General features: G+C 54.8%; 11 protein-coding genes across 11 annotated transcripts; 5 read left to right on the top strand and 6 right to left on the bottom strand.

Annotated features, from left to right (window-relative positions):
• Window positions 1-114: 114 nt before the first annotated feature.
• Window positions 115-1,773, top strand: BD324DRAFT_639852 (hypothetical protein). The gene is made up of 8 exons (XM_022017289.1): window positions 115-835; window positions 876-919; window positions 968-1,083; window positions 1,122-1,168; window positions 1,204-1,307; window positions 1,349-1,449; window positions 1,488-1,609; window positions 1,646-1,773. Exons 1-8 carry the CDS (start codon window positions 530-532, stop codon window positions 1,724-1,726), a joined length of 921 nt encoding a protein of 306 aa, XP_021867791.1. The 5' UTR covers window positions 115-529; the 3' UTR covers window positions 1,727-1,773.
• On the bottom strand, window positions 1,772-4,222 carry BD324DRAFT_654165 (hypothetical protein; the record flags this gene model as incomplete). Its single annotated transcript, XM_022018759.1, has 1 exon — window positions 1,772-4,222. One exon carries the CDS (start codon window positions 4,220-4,222, stop codon window positions 1,772-1,774), a length of 2,451 nt encoding a protein of 816 aa, XP_021867790.1.
• Window positions 4,223-4,448: 226 nt separating this feature from the next.
• Window positions 4,449-5,003, top strand: BD324DRAFT_639849 (hypothetical protein). The gene is made up of 2 exons (XM_022017288.1): window positions 4,449-4,721; window positions 4,757-5,003. The coding sequence occupies exons 1-2, from the start codon at window positions 4,470-4,472 to the stop codon at window positions 4,988-4,990; spliced, it is 486 nt and encodes a 161-aa protein (XP_021867789.1). The 5' UTR covers window positions 4,449-4,469; the 3' UTR covers window positions 4,991-5,003.
• A 673-nt stretch (window positions 5,004-5,676) lies between these two features.
• Window positions 5,677-6,714, top strand: BD324DRAFT_654163 (Isy1-like splicing factor; the record flags this gene model as incomplete). The annotated part of the gene is made up of 4 exons (XM_022018758.1): window positions 5,677-5,878; window positions 5,937-6,111; window positions 6,150-6,340; window positions 6,380-6,714. The coding sequence occupies 4 exons, from the start codon at window positions 5,677-5,679 to the stop codon at window positions 6,712-6,714; spliced, it is 903 nt and encodes a 300-aa protein (XP_021867788.1).
• A 10-nt stretch (window positions 6,715-6,724) lies between these two features.
• Window positions 6,725-7,771, bottom strand: BD324DRAFT_639843 (hypothetical protein). The gene is made up of 4 exons (XM_022017287.1): window positions 7,752-7,771; window positions 7,487-7,605; window positions 7,100-7,432; window positions 6,725-7,060 (listed from the first exon to the last, which is right to left on the bottom strand). The coding sequence occupies exons 2-4, from the start codon at window positions 7,564-7,566 to the stop codon at window positions 6,886-6,888; spliced, it is 588 nt and encodes a 195-aa protein (XP_021867787.1). The 5' UTR covers window positions 7,567-7,605; window positions 7,752-7,771; the 3' UTR covers window positions 6,725-6,885.
• A 1,245-nt stretch (window positions 7,772-9,016) lies between these two features.
• On the top strand, window positions 9,017-9,615 carry BD324DRAFT_585146 (hypothetical protein; the record flags this gene model as incomplete). The annotated part of the gene is made up of 3 exons (XM_022013722.1): window positions 9,017-9,072; window positions 9,135-9,446; window positions 9,498-9,615. Coding segments are annotated over 3 exons (486 nt in total), but the record flags the coding sequence as incomplete, so codon positions are not given.
• Window positions 9,367-11,500, bottom strand: BD324DRAFT_281242 (CobW/HypB/UreG, nucleotide-binding domain-domain-containing protein). Its single transcript, XM_022012372.1, has 8 exons — window positions 11,166-11,500; window positions 11,027-11,122; window positions 10,941-10,990; window positions 10,870-10,896; window positions 10,620-10,805; window positions 10,366-10,460; window positions 10,261-10,304; window positions 9,367-10,226 (listed from the first exon to the last, which is right to left on the bottom strand). The coding sequence occupies exons 1-8, from the start codon at window positions 11,180-11,182 to the stop codon at window positions 9,707-9,709; spliced, it is 1,035 nt and encodes a 344-aa protein (XP_021867785.1). The 5' UTR covers window positions 11,183-11,500; the 3' UTR covers window positions 9,367-9,706.
• Window positions 11,202-12,714, bottom strand: BD324DRAFT_585136 (putative asparagine-tRNA ligase; the record flags this gene model as incomplete). The annotated part of the gene is made up of 3 exons (XM_022013720.1): window positions 11,202-12,230; window positions 12,303-12,417; window positions 12,485-12,714. 3 exons carry the CDS (start codon window positions 12,712-12,714, stop codon window positions 11,202-11,204), a joined length of 1,374 nt encoding a protein of 457 aa, XP_021867784.1.
• Window positions 12,715-12,772: 58 nt separating this feature from the next.
• On the bottom strand, window positions 12,773-17,812 carry BD324DRAFT_639819 (hypothetical protein). Its single transcript, XM_022017286.1, has 7 exons — window positions 17,361-17,812; window positions 16,542-17,323; window positions 15,784-16,507; window positions 15,633-15,751; window positions 14,001-15,600; window positions 13,900-13,959; window positions 12,773-13,862 (listed from the first exon to the last, which is right to left on the bottom strand). Exons 1-7 carry the CDS (start codon window positions 17,366-17,368, stop codon window positions 12,824-12,826), a joined length of 4,332 nt encoding a protein of 1,443 aa, XP_021867783.1. The 5' UTR covers window positions 17,369-17,812; the 3' UTR covers window positions 12,773-12,823.
• Window positions 17,813-18,914: 1,102 nt separating this feature from the next.
• Window positions 18,915-19,988, top strand: BD324DRAFT_639816 (coatomer epsilon subunit-domain-containing protein). Its single transcript, XM_022017285.1, has 6 exons — window positions 18,915-18,978; window positions 19,013-19,024; window positions 19,062-19,437; window positions 19,471-19,606; window positions 19,644-19,849; window positions 19,882-19,988. Exons 1-6 carry the CDS (start codon window positions 18,933-18,935, stop codon window positions 19,964-19,966), a joined length of 861 nt encoding a protein of 286 aa, XP_021867782.1. The 5' UTR covers window positions 18,915-18,932; the 3' UTR covers window positions 19,967-19,988.
• Window positions 19,937-21,408, bottom strand: BD324DRAFT_280638 (Alpha/Beta hydrolase protein). Its single transcript, XM_022012370.1, has 3 exons — window positions 20,854-21,408; window positions 20,556-20,821; window positions 19,937-20,524 (listed from the first exon to the last, which is right to left on the bottom strand). The coding sequence occupies exons 1-3, from the start codon at window positions 21,337-21,339 to the stop codon at window positions 19,975-19,977; spliced, it is 1,302 nt and encodes a 433-aa protein (XP_021867781.1). The 5' UTR covers window positions 21,340-21,408; the 3' UTR covers window positions 19,937-19,974.
• Window positions 21,409-22,296: the final 888 nt, after the last annotated feature.

Genomic DNA, 22,296 nt, shown 5'->3' with positions numbered 1-22,296 from the left:
TTCACGCGTGACCCGTCATCAGTGGCAGTGTGGTAAAACCATATAATTTGGTGGGTGGACTACAGCGGGATTGGACGAGTGGATAGGCTTGAGCATGCATCAGACTTGGAGCGTGGATGATGCAGAGCTATCGATAGCGAGCCATCCCAATGTCACATCCCATGCATAGACAGCTCATGAAGCATGGGCACCATGAGGGGCAGACACCACCGTCACGTGACGATCCATGACTTTGCTTACGTTATCTGACGCGGATCTCGATCAAGTTTCAGCAAAGCTTTTGAACGCTGGAATCAGACCGCGGATAGACGGGGGACCTCGAGATCGGACGTGGTATTGAAGACGCTGGAGGACAGATTGCATAGAAGCGGGGAGGAGCTCGCATCTCTCTCAACATTGAAAAGGGGGCGGGGTCATCGCCTCGATCTTCGATCCGGTCACGGCCCTTTGAGCCACCCGTTCGTTGAGCAGCCAACGACCCGGGCTAAATAGATAGATCGTGAGGAGAAGTACGTCTCAGCACACGACCATGTCCTCTACTATCCCCCCATCCCTTCGATCGGAATTTTCTCAAAGACCTCACTCGCCCCATCGATTCCCATCCAATCGGCCGTCTTCCGCTGTTGATCTGACGGAGCTGCCCAATACACCCCCCGTTCAAGATCATCAGCACTTGGCCCCGTCACCTCCTCTTTCCAGGGTCTCGAGCCGATCACACGATGCGCCCAATCACCACTATCACCCTTATACCACTAGTCCGGGGCTTGAAGAAGATGGGGTCATGTGTTTCGGTGACATGGCTTTGTTGTTGAAGACGATAGATTTCGCGGCGATGGTAAGGGAGGAAAAGGTGCGATCTCGCGCTGACAGTTTAGAAACATTCCAGTCAGAGGAGGAAAGATGTCGATCAGACGCCATAGTGAGTTTGCCATTTCGGAATGGCCCCTCATCAACACCACCACCACAGTATCAATCATCCCATTGCATGTGCGAATTTTCTCGCTTCAACAGGCATCACGGACATCCGCGTGCTTCAGGCGGCGGTCCTTCACGACACAGTGGAGGATACCAATACGACCATACGTGGGTTCAGTAGAGGCTACAGCGCCTGACCTTCTCAGCTGAGATCGCCGAGGTGTTTGGGATCGACGTAGCGACCATTGTCGAGGTGAGCCGCTATCAGGCTCAAAGCTTATTAGACAGGAATGTACCGACAACACCGCTCTCTCGGGCCAAGAACGCAAAGCCGAGCAGGTCAGGACAGCAGGGTCAAAGTCGAAAGAAGCGCAGCAGGTCAAGCTGGCAGAGTGAGTCGTGTCTCGACGCCATCGCTGACCTGACAAAATAGCAAATTGCACAATCTCGAGAGTATTCGACGGAGTCCACCAGATGGTTGGACAGCCAGAAGGGTTCAGAACTATTTCATCTGGGCAAAGGAGGTCACCGATGGTGAGCGGATCCTGGAGGAGGACGGAGCTGACTTTCAGCTTGTGCCGAGGCTCATCCGCCGTTGGCTGATCGCCTCGAGCGATTGTACAAGACGGCATATACCAAAGTGAATGGGAAATACTATCCGTGTCATCCACAGATCTGCGGGCCTATGACCGAGGTGAGCGAGAGTGAGTTCCAGCCGAGCTGATGACAGGACGAGAAACATCGCATCGACAGTCGATGGACATGTCTCAAGCCGGGCGAGAAGCCTTCTCCGAAGCCCATCTTTTTCTAGACACCTTCAAATCACTGTAGCATAGGAGTGCATATGATAAACATATTAGTTGAATACAATGTTGGGTTCAGGCCATGATGCAACGGCTGAAAAATTGAGTCTCGACATTGATGATGATGATGGAGGGACGTGCTTTGGCTCTGGAACGTCCACCACGGGTTGGACCACGCTGGGACCCCCGACGCCATCCGTCAGACCCCTCGCCGCATCGATAAAGGGTTGCACGTCAGCCCCTTGCACTCGGCTTCCACGACACGTAGCAAGGTAGGCCAACGCCCCCCGCATCGCCACGTCGTTCGCCCGGTACACCTTGGCTATCTCGTTCGCCTCGCCAAATCGCTTGCTCATCGCCAGACGGATGATCAGCGTCGCGGCAAGTTGCGCGGTTAAAATTTGTCCGGCTCGCGTATAGGTCCAAAAGTTCTTCAAAGCTAGGTCGAGCTCTCCCGCCTGCGCCATTTCGCGAATGAGAAGCGAGGTGAACATGGGCTTTGGCACAATACATCGTTTGGTCATTTCGTCGACGAGTTGAAGGGCGAGGCTGAGGCGTTGTTTTGATTCGCCGAGGTTGCTGCTGCCTTCGACTTGGGTGGCCAAGGCTTCGATGATACGATCGGGGATTTGGTGCCAGTTTTTCATGTGGTGCGCGACGACAAGACTTCGAGCGACATTGTCGACGGTGGTATGCTTCAACAGAATGTCCATGATCCTTAACATGCGCGATGGACTGGAAAGAGGCTGTCGAAGGATCCGATGAGCAATGTAGAATGCCATCCAAGCTTCATTGGGCGAGTTGTGAGAACATAAGCCGTCTACCATGGCGTTGGCGAGATCAGGCAATGGTCCGAGGTCAAGATAGATGTAATCTTTGACGTGCCGCTCGAGCAGGATGTCTCTCGATGCGCTCGTCGATTTGGCGACCGACGAGACGAGGTCTAGGGCGTCGCGTGTGCTCGGTCGGAGATTATCGGCCATGTAGTCGGAGTAAAGTTGAGACGCAAATGCGAGGTCGGTTGGATCCTTCATACTCATGTGGAGAAACGTGGAGAATTGCTCGGCAGGCACTGTATTCCAATCGAGCCATCTTCTCCCGCGCGAGGATCGCAGGGCTTGGCGGTAGAGTCGTCTTGCGGTGAAGTAGGCGCGTGATGAGGGAAAGCAGGTGGTGAGGATCTGGAGGATTTTAGAGAGAAGAGCGGGAGACTGGCGGGAGAGAATGTCCCCTTTGGTGAGGATCTCGACGAGGCGGATGGTGCTGGCGAGTGTGGAATGCCCCAGTCTGTCTCCCTTGGCGAGAAAGTCGACGATGCGACCGGCTAGCGGAAGAGATTCCGATCGTCTGTCCCATACCACCGTATTAAGCAGTCGTAGGGCAACATTGAGGGCGGAGAGGGATTTGTGGCGGTGAAGATGGCTGATGGCTAGACTAACCAGTTGGTTTTGCGACGTTGTCGTGTTCCCCACGAATAGTTTCGCCCGTTCTTGGCGTTTAAGGAATCGAGGGCGGATCGAGGCCCATTGGGTCCGAAGATCGGCATCCACGGACTTAGCGAGACGGCTAATTCGATGATCAATGGCGATGAGCGTATGGAAGTGTGGTTTCACATGGTGGCATTGGGCCAGTCGGGCGAGGACAGAGGTGGTGATGCGTGAGAGGCGTGGAGTGTACATGGAGAGGTCTACGAGGCGCTCCAGGGAAAGGATGAGGGTATGGATGGTGTGTCGGGTTTTGGGTAGGATGATACGATGGAGCAGGTCGTCGAGACCACGGATGGCTCGGTGAGAGGCGAGAAACTTGTACGCCTCGAAGGCGTCTGAGGTGTCGACTGAGGCGAAGGAGAGTAGGTGATTCAGCCATGCTCGGCGCGAGGCGAGAGGGATGGTGGACAGATCGTGACGTCGTGCGAGGCATTTCCATATATCGAACAGAACCGGAGACAAGTCATGCCGAGGTGCAAAGTCTAGGGAGACGAGGATCTTGAGTGTGGTAATGGGTAGCCTATCGAAAGACATCTCGCATGTCCGGGCAAAGATGAGCAGATCGGCCAGACGCTGGATGACATGGTCTGATGATACCGATTCGATCACGTTCAATTGATGCTGGATAAGCGCGCAGTAAGTATCGTCCGAGACGTGCCGTTTGAGATCATCATGTAGCGATTGATAGACCCGCCATGAGGTATCTGGGTCATCTGACCCCAGGGCCAGAGACAAGGCTTGTAAGTGCCGTTTGAAAGGGATAGATTCAGGGGAATAGGGAAGAGAAGGAGGAAGATGGAGTCTAGTCCAGGTGGTCGGTGACGAGGGATCGACTCGAGACACTCGATCGGAGAAGGGTCTAGCGCCGGCCAGTCGCCTCGGTGCTTCCTGTCGACAGCAAGAACAAGTGAACCATCTCGAGCAACTAGGTCCCGCGGGTAATCCCTGAGACTGAGGCGCTTTTAATCGAGGTGGAGGATGAGCTCGTCTGCTCAGCGCAGCGAGCGGGATCTTCATCCCTCGATAGCATGTGGGGTGTGTGTGACCTGTCGATGAATTGCTCAAAACCCCTTCAAGTTCATGTTGCAATACGGACCGTACCGAAATTGATCTCCATCGGATCCGGGAATAGGCGAAGCAAATGCCCCAGTCGATTTAGGCGCGTGATCTGCGCTCGGACTACCGCGAATGACTTTTATATAATCGATCCAGTCAACCATGATACGTCTCAGTGTTCTTCCACCTTTCACAAAGTGCCATTGTTATGATGCGAAGCTCACGTCCGACTCAATCTCATGAAGCCACGGTCCACTTCCCTGACTCTGATGCCCGAAATCAAGCGATGAAGCATGTACGAGCGGTGTCGCGAAATGCTCACAAAGTCCCCAAGGTGCAAGACTCCATCATGCCTGGATTCAAACCCGCAGAAGAGCGGTCCATGAAGCATACTCAAGTCACTCATGCTGAATTCGGCACGAATGGACCAGCTCCATTCCGACCAGCCAATGGCCAGGACGTAGGAGCAAGAGCACGGGCTTGACTGATGTTCAGGCCCAGCCACTACTGAAAAAGTTAAACGTGGTTCGCTGCCGACCGGAATCCCACGACGATTTTTTCTCCCCTCTCCAAGCACCATCGCAAGACATGGCAAAGCCCTTAGCTGCGATGCCCTCCAAGCGGGCCAAGACTGAGTCTGAAGACGAATTCGACGCAGAGTTCGGCGAGTTGCCCATGCTCGATCCTTTCGACGGCGAGGACAAGGCGGATTTGGATTTATTTGGGTGATTTCCTCGCGCCGGTGAAGCTCAAGGCGAGTGCTATTCTAGGCACGGCTGATAGGCTCAAGACTCTCTTCCATTTCCCTCGCAGTTTATCACGCCGCAAGCCCTCGTTTCCGAGGTCGATCTCAAGGGGATTTTAGAGCACAATGCGCAAGTTGCATCTACGTGGGCGCCCGATGCGGAGTGGAAGGGTGTCAAGGGTGAGTGAGACGCGTTCAGTGCTGAAGTTTAGACCTCTTTGCGGCGGCACAAGACAATTCAGACGATGTTTGGTCAAAGTCGGGTCAGATTCATGAGTGTGAGAGAGTCACCTTAGGCGTGTTGCTGACTGACAGGCCTCTACGGCTTTCTCGACAAGAAGAACGACATTCTTCATGACAAGCAAAACCTCACGGTCGAGTACGAACACGCTGGTATGCGATTGGCCAGTCAAATCAAGGATCTTCATCGCAACACATCGGCGATTCCTCGAAAGCGAAAGGGAATGGAAGGGAAGTAGGTTGAGGAGGGGAGTAGTCTCTCCGTTACGGTAGCCTGATATGAAGATTTCATGTTATCAATGTGACGTGGCTTTTTTTCAAAACGTAGTAGGAGATGATTTCTGAAATGCCATCAACTGAATCCTGTGAGCTTCTCGTTGCATATACCGAGGCTTTGCAACCCCACAACACCTCACGACACCCATCCACCATGGCGCGGAACTCTGAAAAGGCTCAGTCCATGCTCTACCGATTCCGTGAATCCCAAGCCATCGAGATGGGCATGGGAAACCGGATGAAGGGAGAACGCAGACCACGTATGGCCAGTAGTGTAACATCGTTGAGGGATTGTGAGAGGTTTAGAGGGGATATTTTGAGAGAGATTAGTCGAAAGGTGTCAAAGATTCAGGATGGTGGGTCTCAAAACAGGTGAAGAGAGAATGGTTGGTGCTGATGATGATGTTTGGTTAGCGACATTGACGGACTATCAAGTCCGAGATTTGAACGATGAGATTAATGGGTTGATGCGTGAGAAGAGGCATTTTGAGAATCAGATTGTTTCTTTGGGCGGTGCAAATTACAAGCGAGGGAATCAAGCCATGTTGGACGAGGATGGGAAAGAGGTACCAGGGACGAGAGGATACAAGTTGGGTCCTCTTTAGCGAGCAATAGGGCTGACGGCAGATACTTTGGTCGAGCGAAAGATTTGCCAGGGGTCAAGGAGATGTTTACAAAAAGCGCTCAACAGGCTACGGAGGAATCTGCGAGAAACGCTTCGTTCCAAATGTTCCGGCATCAAGGACCAGATTATTACGGGGATGTGGATGATGTGGATGGAGGCTTGTTAGAAGAAGAGGACAAGCTGGCGAGGGAGGGTGAGCACACATCCCACGTGAAGGAGCTGACAAAACAAGAATGGGACGCCGCCGTGGCGAGGACATCGGCGACACTGTCTGTGGACGGGACGATACCGTACCCCTTGGATCCGACAACTAAAGCGGGGACGAAGCGGAAAGCCAAAGGCAAGCCAAAGAGTCGAAGCAAGCGCAAGACGGGAGAGAACGATGCAATAGAGGAGGACGAAGGGGAGGAGGATGGGGAGGATATCAGCGCGGCCATTTCTGCAACGTTTGGAGGCGTGCTAGATGCGCAGAGCCTGCACATGCCCGAGGTGCCGACAAGGGAGCAAATGGGAGAGATCTTACTGGAAGTGAGGAAAAAGGCATTGAGAGAGGAGTATGGTGTATAGATAGATAATAAGAGGCATTCAAATTCATGCAGTTTTGTATCGTGATTAGGGTGATGAAATGACTATTCAAGAAACCTCCAGACAAGGGAAATGAGCAAAAAGGATGGAGATGGTCGACAGGTTCGTGAGAGTCGTCGAAGGGCGGCGCAAGGCGTGATGAATGGGGCTTATTTAGAGCAGCGCGGCGATTCCACCGAAGATGGCGAGAAGAGCAGCGGGAGCCTCGTACTTCTTGAAGGCGGCTCCAGAGGTGGTGGCGGCCTTGGAAGAGGAGGAAGAAGAGCTGCTGGAAGTAGAAGAGGCCGAGGAGCCAGAAGTGGAGGATCCCATGGAGGAGCTGGCCATGCTGAAAATTGTCAGATATGCTAACAGCGGTTGCACTCACGAGGACATGGAGCTGGTCATGGATCCCATAGAGCTGCTCGTGGAGGATCCGGAAGATCCAGTCGAGGAGGAGCTAGCGGCGGAGGTGGCTCCGGTGGTGGCTCCGGCGGCTCCAGCAATGCTGGTAGCGGTCGAGTTGAGGCAGGAGCTGGATCCTCCGGACAAAATGTCCTTCTGGGAACTGTATTGGGAGACACCAGTGTTGTCAGTGACCTTGATGTTGACTTCGGTTCCAGCGGCGAGGTTGACGGTCCAGGTGTACGAAGTGTCCGAGGTGTCCGACACGAGGGTCTCAAGGGGGGCAGACGAGGTGTCTCCTCCGGGAATGATGGAGCTGGACAGAGGCGTGAGCGGGTGGCAAGGGGGCTATGCAAAAGAGCGAACGTACAGAATGTAAGGGGCAGTGCCACCGGACCAGGTGAGAAGGATAGGTTCTGGACCAACGTCAGGAAACCAGGACCCAAGCATCGCAAGAGATCTTTACTCACGACACTCGATGAGGGCAGACTAGTGTACGTTTGATCAGGGTTATTTCGGGAGAGATCGGCGCGACGCGGCAGGAGGCGAGAAATTTGAGACACAAGGAGAGAAAAGGGCAAGACGTTTGAGTCAGCGATGAAATGTTATGGACGCGCCAGTTGTCTGTCACTCACAGGTGTCGAGACGGTCAATTGGGCCGAAGCTGCAGAGGCAGCGGCCAATGCAAACAGAGCGACAGACTTGAGCATTGTGTTGCTGCGGAAAAGAACGGGTTAGCGGATGCCGCGGGAAGAGAGGGGAGACAGGTCCCTGCGCTGGGGAGATGGTTGGACAGGAGTGGAATGGGGATGAGCGTGTCAGTGGGATGGCTCACCTTCTTTTGTTCGTCAGTGAGATGATGGATGTTCAGCAGCGACTGAGACGATGCGTTGATGAAAAGAAAGAGAAAGAGAAAGGAAGAGAGAAGATGCCAGAGATTTAGTTCTTTTTATAAAGAGTCTCCCTCTCTCTCTCAAGCCACTTTTTTGAATAGCGCGTGTCGCGACGAATTACTCAAAGAGGCAAAATGTAATGGCCAAAATGCTGTGGATTGGGGTGTGAAAAAAAAAAAGGAGGCGATAGAGAGCAAAATAGGGACCGTGCGCGGTTCATTTGTATCTGGTTCTGAGGTCATATTATCATCATTATCATTATCACTACTTTGTACTGCGAGACAAAGCAGGTGAATCCATGTACAGCCATGCCATGCTGTGATATGAGTGCGCTGATTCAAGTCATGACTCAAAAAGGGGACTGCTGAGGTGACTTTGAACTGACTTGAGCGCCCGCAGCCTTCTCTGGCCCACGTCACTGTTCCAGTGCCCCAGCTGGAACTGGCATCATCGACGCCGCCCTTCCGATCGGCTTTTTGCGCAGCAGCCACCTGCGTCGGACCTCCCCGTCAGTTGGGCATATATAGAGAGCGGCACAGGCACGCCACGTGGCATGTTTGAGACAGAGAGAGGGAGAACATTAGTCAATTGGATTGGGCTAATGGGGCAATCAGTGGGCTAGAGAAGCGGAATCAAAATTGGACGACCCCCCTTGCAGGCTCTTGCCAACCCCCGTTTCCCTTTCGTCCTCTCCATCTAATTAATCTACGTTCTAGTCTCTTGAGGGAGGAAGTTGAGGGTAGTGAAGGAGTGAGTAGGAGCGTTCTCCTCGGTGCATCCAGCTGATGTGATGCCCCTCCCCCCAGAGAAAGATGTAGTAGGTGTATGACTCTGTGTCCGCAGCCTGATCATTTCCAAGCGGTGCTGCGCCAGTTCCAGGATCCAGACAGGGTTGCTTCAAGTGAGTAGTTCCAAATGTTGAATGGTTCCAGAACGCTGACGTCTCAGATGCGGGAATCGTAGGTTTCGGGACATGACGTTGTTCCACTTGACTGACGACACACGCAGTCGGACACATTGCCGAGAACTGTCAAGCTCCCGGAAGGCTCTGTTATAATTGCAGGTGGGTCATAACCTCCCCTCCCCCCCTCCCGCCGCGAAGTTTGGTCGCCAACATAAGGACAGAGAACCAGGACATGAATCTACAGCTTGTCCTCAACCCCGTTCGACGGATGGAAAGCAGTGCTATGCCTGTGGAGGTGTAGGTCACGTCAAGGCGGATTGTCCATCGGTCCGAGGCAACTTTGGCGGGTTCGGTGGTGGTTTCCCTGGAGGAGGAGGTGGTGGCGGGCAGAAATGCTATCAGTGCGGTCGAGCAGGTCACATTGCAAGAATGTGCCCTGGGCCGTCGTTTAGAGGCGGTTTCGCCGCTCGAGGAGGTGGATTCCAGCGACCTCGACCTACAGCCGGTGCGGATGGATCGCCTGTCAAGTGCTAGTGAGAAGAAAAAAAGATTAGGCACAGCGTGATGGCGCTGACGGAAACCAGTCGATGCAACGGGGAGAATCATATTGCAAGGGACTGCTTGATGCCGAGGGACGAGACGACTGTCCATGCGTCGAAAAAGTGCTACAAGTGTCAAGAGCAGGGTCACATTGCCAAGTGAGTTTGGAGGTCCGAGAAGGTCAGCTGATGTCCTAGGGACTGCCCTTCGGCAGGTGAAGAGTTGCCCACAGCAGAATAGTCAAGTCTTCATGCTACAAGTCTACGAATGATATGAGGGCGGGTTTAAGGTCTTGGACGCCTCGTCCGATGAACACGATTTTTCCTGGTGCCGCCTCGTCTGGCTCACTGCTCTGTTTGATCTCGAATATATCCATGACGCCTTGAAGCACCATCTCTCTCCCATCGTCGAGGTGGATGAGACCTTTGGTCCGGAGAACGTTGATGTCCACGCCGTCTAGTTTGCCAGTCCAGAGAACGTTTTCAAGGAACAGGTTGAGTCTGGACCACTGAGTGGGAGTCAAGCGGGGCAGAGGGATGAGCACGGTGGAGATGGAGTTGACGTGGGAGGGGTGGTCATGGACAGTGTCAAACTTGCCCTTGGAGTAGGCATGAAGGTTGAAGATTCGGTCAAGAGGCATATTGCCTTTGACTGTGTCGTGAATGCGTAGTGTAGGGTTGATAGCGGTCACTCGGGATCGGACCTTGTCGAGTTGGGCGGCGTCTACGAGGTCGACCTTGTTGAGGAGAATGACATCGGACGCCGCGAGCTGCCTAGACATTAGCTCGAGGTTGAATGAGGACCTACCGTTGCGCCTCGTTGATCTCGCCTGGGCGATTGTCATCGAGTTGCTGAGATGTCAGTCAGCGAGGGCAAGGCAGGGTTAGGATGGGGGCTGGCTGGCTGGCGTACTTTGAGAAAGTTTTTAGAATCCACGACGCACACGATCCCGTCGAGGACTAGGTCGCCCATTTCTTCGTTTTCCCAAAAGGATTTAGCAATGGGGCCTGTGAAGGGTCAGCGCGAAGATCGTAGCCAATGCGAGCGCAGCGAGTGTGCATGCCAATACGAGGTTGGCCTAATAGGTATTGGTTTGGAGCTCCAGTTGCTCGCTGGAAGAATGCAGCATCACTGCTTTTGCGCTCGACGCTCGCAAACTCGCTCACCTGGGTCCGCTACGCCCGTCAATTCCACCATGACCCAATCCACCTTGTCCCTTTGATTCACCACCATCTCCTCTATTGCTGCGATCCCCAGGTCCTTGACAGAGCAGCAGAGACATCCATTGGGAAGTGAGAGGAACGATGTGGATTGCTCTCCTGTCGAAGGGTCGCACAAGGTGAGGGATTTGGCTGGTTTGGGGGGTTCAGCTAGCTTGAGAAGCAGCCAACCAGATCACAGGACTATTTCGCTCACCCTCTATGTCCGTCGTATCGCCAAAGTCTGCGGAATCAGCAACCGTCTCTGCTCTGACTGACTAGACGCACCATTCATGCAGACGGCGATACGATATCCATGGTCCGCAGTGAGGATGTACCTTTTGGTTAGAGTAGATTGCAATTACATGGCTCACTCGAGCAGGGTAGATTTGCCAGCACCGAGATACCCAGTGAGCAGTGTCAAGGGGATACGAGGTCGAGCATATGGGTCGTCCGCCGCTGGAACGAGCCTGCCGGGGTTTCCTTTAGTATACGATCATCACCTTGACATACTCTGGGACCTCATCCATGATGTATTATTGTATACATTTAATACTTGCAATGTCCGACCCATCTCGGAAAAGCGACTACATCTTTAACATTATCTACTCCGGTGATCCAACTTATCCATCTATCCCAGCCCATGCCCCAGCCTCCGTGTGGGATCGACCCGTAGCGTCGTAGATCAGCGTACCATGCATACTCCTCACTCGGGAGGGAGGCTTCGAGGTGGGATAATCGGTGCTCCCTTAAGGATCCGCCGGCAATTTCGCCCAGAGACGGAAGGAGGAGGTCAAAGCAGGCCACGGTGTCATTGTCAGCTGGGAGCATGTAAAAGGGTTTGATAGCCGCAGGATAGTGGGTGATGAAGATGGGTCTGTCGGCGGCGAGGTGTTTTTCATGTTCGAGGGAGAGCCCATGGCCAGGGATGGGGGGGTGGTTGAAGGGTGTGACGGCGTGGTGTTTGGTTAGGATCTTGATGGCTTTGGCATAGGTCATCCGGGCGAATGGCTCGTACATGGTAGTATTCAAATCAGCCATTGTGTCCCTGACGACGTCCGAGCTCCGGATGGCGAGTAAGGCGTCGCGTAGTCGCTCCGACCTATCTGTTGTCCCTCTGAGCATTGACTTTAATGTCGACTTGATCCCATCCTCCACGACATCCATCAGTCCGTCCAGCGTATCCACCACCACCTCGCCTTCGAGCATATAGAATTCGGCGAGGTGTCGAGGAGTCGCACTGGGTTCAGCCCGGAAACAAGGTGAAAGCGTATAGGTTCGGGACACGGCGTGCGTCGGGGCTTCGAGATGGAGTTGGGAGGAGACGGTGAGGTTGACACGGTCAGGGAAGACGTTTGACGAGAGGGAAAATGTCTCGCCAGCTCCTTCACAGTCGGAAGACGTGAGAACGGGCGTGTGAATATAAGTAAAGGCGTTGGATTCGAACCAATCGTGCCAGTCGCGCAATATCCCATCCCGGAGATGCATCAATGCGGTCGTTTGAGTCGTTCGAAAGCGTAAATGGGCATGATCCCGAAGAACCTTGGTTGGGAGATTCTTCTTTTGAATGGGGTATTCCTAACAGAGCTCAGTCAGTCACTCAGTCACTCGGTCAGGCAAGATCATGTCCAGAGCCTTATAACGACTCACCATGGTGTCACAGGGGCCAAGGACGGACGACTTGGAGATGAGAAATTCTACCTCTTGACGACCACGACTCGGTTGGAGCTTGCCAGTGAGCTGGACGCTGGCTCCGATGGAGTACCTGACGAAGGATATGAGAGAGGTTTCTGGGCGTGGGGGGGGGGGGGGAGGGGTGGTCGAGCACTCACTCGGGGCCCAAAACGCCTCTGTAGACGGCCTGAAGGGGTTCGTATGTCGAGCCATCAGAGATACTGATAAAAGAGACGTTTTTGTGTCCTCGGATGGACTTGATCCAACCCTTAAGCGTGGACATTGACGCAGGATCCGACGCAGGATCCGACGCAGTCAGCCCAGACGCCGACTTGAGAACAGTACGGATGGTCGCTGGCAGCGAACATCGCGTACATGAGGGAAGCATGGCAGGTCAAATGATGAACTTGATTTACACAGTGACGGATATGGTGACTGATTTTTTCAAGCAATTTTGTCTCCCAGACCCTTTTTTGGGTTCAACTTTCTTAAATGCATCACTGTGCCCAACCTGCACTGCCTGTGCTTAAATATGATGCTCTAGACCCACGCGGACTGCGCCAACCTGATCCCTGTGAAAAATCCATCGTCGACCCGTCGACGAGCGTCTCGGCGCGCGGAACCCCTAAGGACGCTCGCTTCAGCTGCCTTGAATCCTCGTCCATCCGGCGAATCTCCCCGGAAGCCAGGGTGAATGCTTGAAACTTTGGTGATGTGAGGATTATCGGCGTCGCGGGATTGAGTGGAGACGGTGGTCGTGGGCCAGGTGGGGTAGGGCTCACTGGGGTCGTGGGTCCAGATACCAACGGCGAGTTGTATGGCTCTTTTTGAGGACTCGACATGTTCGCGGGGTGATATCCCGGTGGTGGCGTCCGCCTGCGCCTATGCCCTACACCCAGCGTATCCTTCAAGTCCCCCGCTATCCACGCCTCGCGCACAATGTCCCTATCCAGAGGCATGTACGAGGTCTTGACCGCCTTGACCAGCCAGCGTGGACCCACGGCGATGAACAGAGTGATGAGGATGATGGCCCAGAAGGAGAATGTCGTGAAGACCACTTGGGCGGTACCGTTGTATGGCCACGAGCCGAGCACCGAGTATATCGGGATCCAGAGGTAGACAGCGAGGGTTGAGCAGATGATGACGGCGGCGGTGATCCACGTCCAATAGCGCATGTTGATACCGACGTAAATGTTGGCCGCGGAGACGCCGGCCGCAGCGCAGGCTGTCCCAAAATCGTATAACCCGTTGGTATCCATACCCTGGTGAGACCACGGAACGCCAGTGCCATAGGCGAGGTAGGGGATGAAAAAGAGGATAGCTGATTGGTACAGGCCGTCACCCATGTAGAGCCAAAAGCGGGTCCGCGTGTAGTCAAGTCCGCGAATCCCGCGCTGGTAGAGCTGGGGAAAGGCGAGTGATGCCCGGGCGTTGGTATCTTGGTCGAACGCACCGAGGATGCCCACAGGGAGGGACGTGAAGACGAGATTGAAGAGGAGGACAAAGGTGTATTCGTAGAGATATGTCCCGTCAAAGCTGCCGTCAGCAAAGAAACAAACGACACCCGACTTGCCTATTGAAAATGAGGAACCAAAACATGGAGACTGTCCATATAGTGTTTTTGTAGAAAAAGCTGAAGGCGTCAGTCAGATCCAAAGAACAAACGACACCCACTTTGCATGCATGTCCGCGACACGGACGTAAGACCAACGCCCGTGAACCAGAAGGAGGCGTGTGAGGAAACGAAACTGTCCGAAGGCGTAGTCTGCCGACATGGCCGCTTGGGATCCTTCCAGGCCGAAGAGACCGACCCCCACGTTGGCTTCTTGGATCATGGCGACGTCGTTGGCTCCATCTCCAATGGACAGTGTCATGGCGTTACATCCGTCTTTCACCATCTTGACCGTCTGAGCCTTTTGGGCCGGGGACACTCGGCAGCAGATGACCGCGGCGCATTGCGTTCCGAGCGAGAGGAAAAGGCTACGGAGGCTATCTTCGAGGGCATAGCGCAGGGATTCGCCGTCAATGACGACGGCAAATGTGCCAGGAGTGGCCATCTTGCGCAATCCCGCTTCGATCTGGGCTCTGGCACCAGCTTCCGATGTCGCAGAGACGATCATGACCTCCATGTCATTGGTGAGGAGGTTGCACGAGTAGCCGATTTCGATGGCGGTCTGGAGCTTGTCCCCGGTGAGAATCCACAATTTGATGCCCGCCTTGTGGAGCGTGGCTATGGCCTCCGGGACGCCCTCCTGGAGCTTATCTTCGAGTGCCGTGGCACCGAGGATGATAAGAGAGTGTTCGACGAGTTCGCAAGCCTTGTCGATCTCACCGTCGCGGTCCACGATAGCGGCGCAAGCGTCGTCGTAGCGTTTAGACCACTCGCTGTACTCCTCTTCGGATAGGTAGCGATGAGCGACGCAGAGGGTCCGGAGGCCTCCATTGGCGAAGGCTTCGAGATGGCCGAGGGTCTGCTCGCGAAGTGGCGATTGGTCCCTGGCCAGGCGTTCGTAGATGACTGAATCGGCGCCTTTGCAAAACAGAACGATGCGTCCGGATGGATCGCGCACGACGACCGACATGCGCTTGCGAGTCGAGTTGAACTCGAGCACTTTCAGCGGGGTCCAGTGTTCCACGGTGCCGAGGACGTCGATATCGATGCGAGAGTTGGACCGGGCGAGGAAGGTGAATCCGACGTCTCGTGCTGCGGCGACGAGGGCAGCCTCGTCGGGTGACTCGGCTTTGTAATCGATCATGTACGGCTTTTGGACGTCGGCGAGGACAGTGTGGCAGATGGCGATGGCGCGCCAGAAGGCGTGCAGATGCGGGCGGATCGGGTCAGTGCGGTCGGTGAGGCAACGGGGTAGCATCGGGGAAATGAGAGTGAGTTTGTCTTCGCGGAGGTAAGGAGCACGAGCGGAGCCGGTAGAACGAGCTTCGGCAAGCTTGCTCGCTGGATTTTGTGCTGACTCCTGCGTCGACTCCATCGCCCCCTCCGGCGCTACTTCGCTCGCTCCCGCGCGCATCGCCGACACCATGGCCCGCTTCATCATCGCCAACTCCTCCTCTTGATCCAGCACCTCCCTCCCCTCCCTTTTTGCCGCGCCCATCATCGCTTCCGTCATGCCCTCGCCGAAGCTGACCCCGGCAACGGAAAACTTTTTGAACTCCATGATATTTTGCGTCAACGTCCCCGTCTTGTCACTGAACACATATTCAATCTGCCCCAGGTCGTCGGAGATATTCCACGTCTTTGGCACGCACGGCGTGTCGTCTGGAGTCAGCGACGCACCTCGCCCCACTCACATGCATCGTAGTACATCTCGACGTCTTGAAAGATGAAGAACGCTTGTATAGTCTTGACGATCTCAATGGTGATGTAGAGGGAGATTGGGACGATGTTTTGAAACAGGATGAGGCATGACCTGAGGTCAGCGAAGAACACGGGAGAACTCACGCAACGATGACCAACGAATCGAGGTAAATGTTGCTAGACACCGCGGCGCCGATCTCGTAGTAGTTCGCACTAGTCCCCGAAAGTGACTGGTACCATCCATGAAAGATGCCCGTGGTGACGCAGAGAATCGTGAGGAGGCAAAAGTTCATGATGACGTTAAAATTCGTCTCCTTTTCAATCTTGCTGCGTTTGGACGGTGTCTCACCCCCGTTGAGCATGATCTTCGTGTCGGCGCCAGTGAACAGGACGACCCCAATGACCCATTTGGTGTTGCGCAGGGTGCATCCCCGAAGGAGCATCTCGTTGATGGTAATGGCCTCTTTGTGGTTGTTCCAATGAAGCACCCCATTGTAGGTGTAGAGATTGGCATGAGGTGGTTCCGAGTCGAGCACGAACTGTGCGTGCTCGAGCTCGCGTCGTAGGTCGATGGTGGCTTTGAGAGATTTGCGGATTTTGAGGTTGGTCTCTCCGTCGAGATTTTTGGTCTCCACAAAGGCGAGACCGTCGGGGTTAGAGGTGGACAGAACGATGATGTCGGCCGGGATTTGATCGTCTTCTTGAAGGAAGACGAGATCGCCGACCTCGAGTTTCTTCCACAGGGTACGTTCCCACTGGGCCGTTGAGGGAAGGTCTTTGTAATCGCTCGAGTCGAGCGACTCCATCTTTATTCCATCGACGGCCGCCTCGCGCTCTCGCAACTTGCGTACACCCTTGGACGGACCGTCTGGCATCAGCACCGCTGACGCCTCTTTGCTCACCCTTCTTGAACATTTTCTCCAGCCAGGTCCTCGGATCCTCTGGCTGATTCACATTCCTCCAGCCACCCAGCTTTGTCGTTGCGGAATTGTTCACCTCCATGTCGAGCTGAGCCCGGCGCCAATCCTCTATCCCGTCCTTTATCGCGGTCATGCCGAGGATCGTGATCAGCGGGAGCATACCGATTTGGGGCATAGAGGCCCCAAATATGGAGATGGATTGGAGAATGACACAGATGAGGAAGAAAATGTTGGCGACACGGCGAAATTGTTCAAACAGATTCTTTGGAATGAATGTGAGGATGGTGTATTTGGATGTCCTGACCTTGTTCCGGACGTAGCGGATGAGCGGGTCACCAGACTTGGTCAACAGGTCTGGCGGTAGTGGAGTGTTGATGTAGACCTTGCGTCGGGCGCCGGCGGGTTCAGGGGTGACCGTGGTCGTGGTCGTGGTGACCGCTGTGACCGCTGTGACATCGCTGTCTGCGCGTTTTCTGTTACGTTTACGAGTGAGGGAGCGGAAGAGTGTCCGCCTGCGTTGGTGTTTTTCGCGATCACGGTCGGCGTGGATGGATTCAGCGAGAACAGAGTGGGCTGTCTTGACCGTTCGCAAGCGGTATGTCGGATCGAGGGCAAAGGGGTCAAATAGGTCGTCGTCCTCTTCCAGCTCTGGTTTGAGTGGGCTGGTGGTGTCCATCGAGAGCTGACGACGAAAGGAGGAGGAGGAGGCAGCGGCGGCGCCGGGAGGGTACAAGCTAGAGGTGGATGTGGGAGAGGGTGGAGCCCTGGAGTCAGCGATACAGCAGCGTGGTGCTCACTCACCAGGACATTTTTGGCGAACAATCTATGAGGTCAATTTCGTTACAAGTTTCAGGCTAACTCTGTTATATCGCCCAAAACCTGGATTGACCTTAGAGGCTACCTTGAGCAGCATACACAAAGGTGCCGAGACATTGGAGGCGAGACGGGATGGTGATATGAAAGGACAGGTTAAAGCTTGGCCGGCCAGGTTCCCTTTCGAGGTGCGGGTCCGAGCGTGGCACGCGTCGTGAGATGGGTGTGCGGTGGTGGTGGTGGTGGTTCGAATCCAGTCCGAGACCTGTGTATGTGATGTATACAAGTGATAGTGATGATGATGTTGGTGGTGATGTGTCCGAGGATGGGACAGATGAGTCAGAATCTGTTGTCATACACGACAAGGATGTGTCAAGCCAAAGGTCAAAAAGGTCACACAGCAGCAAGCAAGCAAGCCAGGGAAGGGAGGCCAAGGGGACATTGAAAAATCATTTTTTCTTTTAAAAAAAAATCCAGGGACAACGAGAGGCACAAAGAACAGTCGCGCCGCGCAACGCAGCTTGTTGGGGCTATACGTGGACAGGTATAGAAACATTGGTAAGGGGGCATAAGCAGTCTAGTAGCACAGGGCGCCGCTATTGCTCCTGGCTTACATGGGGGCAGACAGCGGTGGGCGCCACAGTCGACGCTCGCTCACTATTCATGCCGTTGCTCGGCTTGACCTAACGCCACAATTCCGAATGCTGACGTGCGTGCGTCGCGATAAGCACTGATACCCAGAGTTTACTTGCGGAGATCCTGGAGACGACTACGACGCACACGAGACAGTTTCCTACTGTCGACTGCATCTCCGGGTAAGCATTCAGGGTCTACATGACTTTCCAGCTTGACCTATTCTGCTGCTTCATGTGTCAAGCACAGTATCCTTGTCGTTTCAAAAATTTGCGACTATTCGCGGACCTTGTTCCTCCTGAACAACATGTCTGCCACACGTTGGGCAGTCGGTGTCACGAGCACAGGAAGGGTCACAATAGTCCCTATTCGCTCTGTTTGATGTAGGACCAAGCCTTTCATTCGCTCTCAGGTGGCAGTGCCACTTTCCAATAACACGTCTGGACTTCTCCTGGAGGAATGCTTGGAAGGTCTCATAAGCCTGACATTTGGATCAAATCCGCTCTCCATCACCATCACATGCACTGAGACAAGCCTAATAGCGTCTCATGGTCCACCGACGTGCTCAGATGCGTCTTGATGTTCACGACCGGCAAGCCGCGGTCTCACTCTCCATTCAGATCCTGAGTGAAGGACGGAACCAAATGTTCGCCATCCGGATGCTGGCGCTTGAGTATATCAGACGGAGAGCTGTTGATGTAGATCCTCATGGAAACGCATCTTCTTTATCTATGAGCTACCCAGTCTGATATTCTGTCCTAGATGATTGATCTCCGAGCAGGATCCTCGAGTCGGAAAGATATGCTCTTGACAGAGGGCATCAGAGGCGATTTGCTCACACATTTGTTTCGCCACACTGGTCCGAAATTTGTTTCCGTCGCGTCAGCAGCAACCCCCATCTTTGATCTTGCATCCTTACCACGCACCATGGAAGCCGATCCTCTGTTCCACGTCAAGCAGCTCTTCTACCAAGGTGAGTCACGCCGTATTGCTCCGCTCATGTCTAGCCGCCTACAAGGGTGAATTTCTTGCCACGTCGTTCCCACTGACCCTCAGCGTGCATCGCTGAGGCCTCGTCCCAGTCCCTCACTCCATCTGAATCCAGCTCTGAACCCCTCCTCCGATCCCTTTATATCGCCAGATCCCATCTTGCCCTCTCACCTCCTGCTACATCCTCTGCTCTCTCCACCCTCAAGCCATTTGACGCGCCATCTGCCAAAGCCGTCTCCGCCCTGGCAGAATACCTCGCGAAATCCGACAGCTCTCACGTTGATGCCGTCCGTGACTTGGTCATCGAGTGTGAGGGCGGCGAGGAGAGTCAAGACGAGGGTGTAGTCCGGGTCATCGCAGGTACCATTTTTATCCTCGAAGGGGAGAATGAAGAGGCAGTGGCAACATTGACCGAGGGCGCAGGAAAGACTGATCTCGAATGGTGAGGTCACTTCCCGACCTTTTCTGATCACAGCAACGCGCTCCTTGTACAACTCTTGCTCTCACTCAATCGACGTGATCTCGCTCTGTCCACATACAATGCTGCGAAGAGAATTGGCAACGACTCGCTCCTCGTACAAGCGATGGAAGCGTGGATAGGCCTAAAAGCAGTGGGTCAAGCTTCCCGCCGCTCCGCTCACACTTCAGGGTGCCCGACCGCTTCACCAATCTTACTACTTCTACGAGGAGCTGTATCAGCTCCCTAACGGGCGAACTCCAGCCGTCGTGGCCTCTCATGCGGCGTCTCATCTGCTTCTTGGGCACCTCGAGGAAGCCAAGGCGGACATCCAAAATCTCGAGGACGCATCTCCCGAGGTCCTCGCCGTGGCAAAGACACTGGGCTTGGCTGCAACGTACGTCACACCGCCTCCCAAGCTGACGACAGGCTCACAAACCACCCCTTCGCCCTCGATCTTGAATCCAAATCGGCCGCCTTTGACTCTGCCGCGGCCAATTTCATACCCGCCTAGAATGCATGTCATAACCTTGCCCGATGACTCAAAAACCTTCTGAGACATTCGGCAACAGCTACAGGATCCTCCTGTACGAGCAAATGCCCAGCCCCGTCCACGACCTCAGCGACGGACCCTGGTGGCCTCAGTACCAGCTCACTCGCTTCCCCCAACGTTCCCAAGGCCTGAGAATCTTTCCCGATGACCGATCCCACGGGCACACGCAGCTGACCGAGCTTGTCCCATCCTACGCCCCGAGCAAATGGCTCGGCGAAGACGGCCGCCTCTGCCCAGGCAGGTGTCGCCAGTGTTACCCCGTTGTCCGTTTTGACGAATCCATGCCGTGCCCACACCTCGTTGATCTCCGGATGCCACCGTCCGAGCACCGGCGATTTGGCAAACGCTGTTTGGGCCTCGGCCAGTGAACCCCACTGGGTCCTCCGTTTCATGGCGTTCATGCCGAGGGAGAAGTCAGGCAAGAGGGGCTCCATGTGTTGTACGTTTGACGGTACACACATCGGTTCGACCAGGAACAGCGCCTCAAAGAGGTCCGGTCGGGCGTGGGCTGCTTGAACGCTGGCGTGAGCGAAGTCAATACGCCACTCACAGTGCATTGGCTCCAAATGAGTGACCCACGCCAATGACTCGGCGTTTCTGCTCCTTGTGCCATGGCAAGACCTCGCCCATACCCCATTCGGACGGCAAGACGTGTGCCACAAAGTTGACCACGTCTCTGCCTCCGTCCTCCCAATTGTGTAGAATCCCCAGTCGACCGGCATTGAGGTCGACCGAGGCGCCATGCCGCGTATCATCCAGCAACCACACCTCATCTATCGGCGCATCCACCAACCGCTTGATCACTGGAAACCAGCTCTGTCCATCAGCCGATTCCCATTCCAACCCACCTCTTTGTTCATCCCATTAGCGTGCGTGCAGACCAGTACAGCCCCTCCGCCTGGATCCGGTCGCCTCCAGCCCTCTACGGCCATGTATAAGCCCTTTTCTCCCCCTGTCTTCCCCTCGTACCGCTTGCGCAATAGCTCTCGAAAGTCTCGCGCACACCTCTGCACTCTCTCTTCCTTTGTCTCGTTCGCCGGGCCAGGTGGGAACGGTCCATGCTCCCGAGAGTATCCTCCGACCGATTCCTCAAAGCTCCTTGGATACGCAGCGGGAGCGACGCAGTCCCATCGTTGCCATGCTCCCGACTTGCCCTCCAACTTCCGGCCATCATGTCTTCGCTCGGGCAGTGAGGGCGGTTCTGACAACGGCGGTTCGAGACATGGTCCAAATGGTGGATGGGAGTGGATCACGGGGTCGGGCACCTTGGATGGTCTCCTGGGTCGCTCCACTCTGTGTATGCCACGGAACTGGGTCATGAGTCGTCTCAGCATGGTAGGTGAGGAGAAGTGGGCGGAGACCCCGGCTATCGTCGGGGTTCATGAATACCACGTGGTAGGCCGCGAGGCCATCCTACCGACGCATCGATGAACCACAATACGCGGTGCCTCATCTGCGGAAATCTACAGACTCTCTTCTGTCGCCAGCCATACGTACACATCGCTCAACTGATGACCGTCGAATAGAAGGACACCCTGGTCAGTGAAGTCTCAGTTTCCATGTGGTTCAAGAGCCCACCGGCCGAACACGGCCGCCGCCCCGCACTACGTACTGACGCTCGGTAGCTCTCACTATAAATCGACCTTGATCGGCGAACACGACCAACACGACCGACGAATCGCAAGAGCTGCTCAGATTGACTTCAATCCCCAAGGCGTCATGGAAGAAGCAGGACAGTAAAAAATCCATAGGCTATCCTCCCACCTGAGGTGACCCCTGTCCTCTCGCGATGGGTCCCTCCGGGACACGCGGGAGCATTCAGTCAATGACATGACCAAGCGCTGTTGAGCTTCGCCGGATAGCACCTCCCTTGTCAGCTCCATCTAGCTGGGCAGGTTGGCAACTCCGGTCCGGGATCGCGAGTTAGCCCATCTCACACGGCCCACGCAACCAATTCGGGTCCTTTTGCAAAGAGCTTCATCCGCCCAGTCTTGATCTGATAACCCCCGTCCCATCTGCCCATCGCCAGTCTTGCCGCGCTCGATCGTCTGCTGGATGTGTGTGCTTGGTCTTTCCGACCGTGCGGCGACGGGGAGCAGATACGTCAATCGGCAAGCTATTTAGCAGTGTTTGGAGGGTTTGAGGAACAAGAGCCCCAATTCAGACCCTCAAGTCGGAGCAAGATCACTCAAAGTAAGCCAAGTGGCGCACCTCTGTTGTTGTCAATCCAGTAAGCCGTGAGACACTCTTGGACCTCGAGATCAGAACCCTCGACGCCACTCGGGATCTCC

Source organism: Kockovaella imperatae (genome assembly GCF_002102565.1).
Source record: "Kockovaella imperatae strain NRRL Y-17943 chromosome Unknown BD324scaffold_21, whole genome shotgun sequence".
Lineage (NCBI taxonomy): Eukaryota > Fungi > Basidiomycota > Tremellomycetes > Tremellales > Cuniculitremaceae > Kockovaella > Kockovaella imperatae.
The sequence above is the reverse complement of the archived record's forward strand: the minus strand, read 5'-3'. Positions and strand labels throughout refer to the sequence as shown.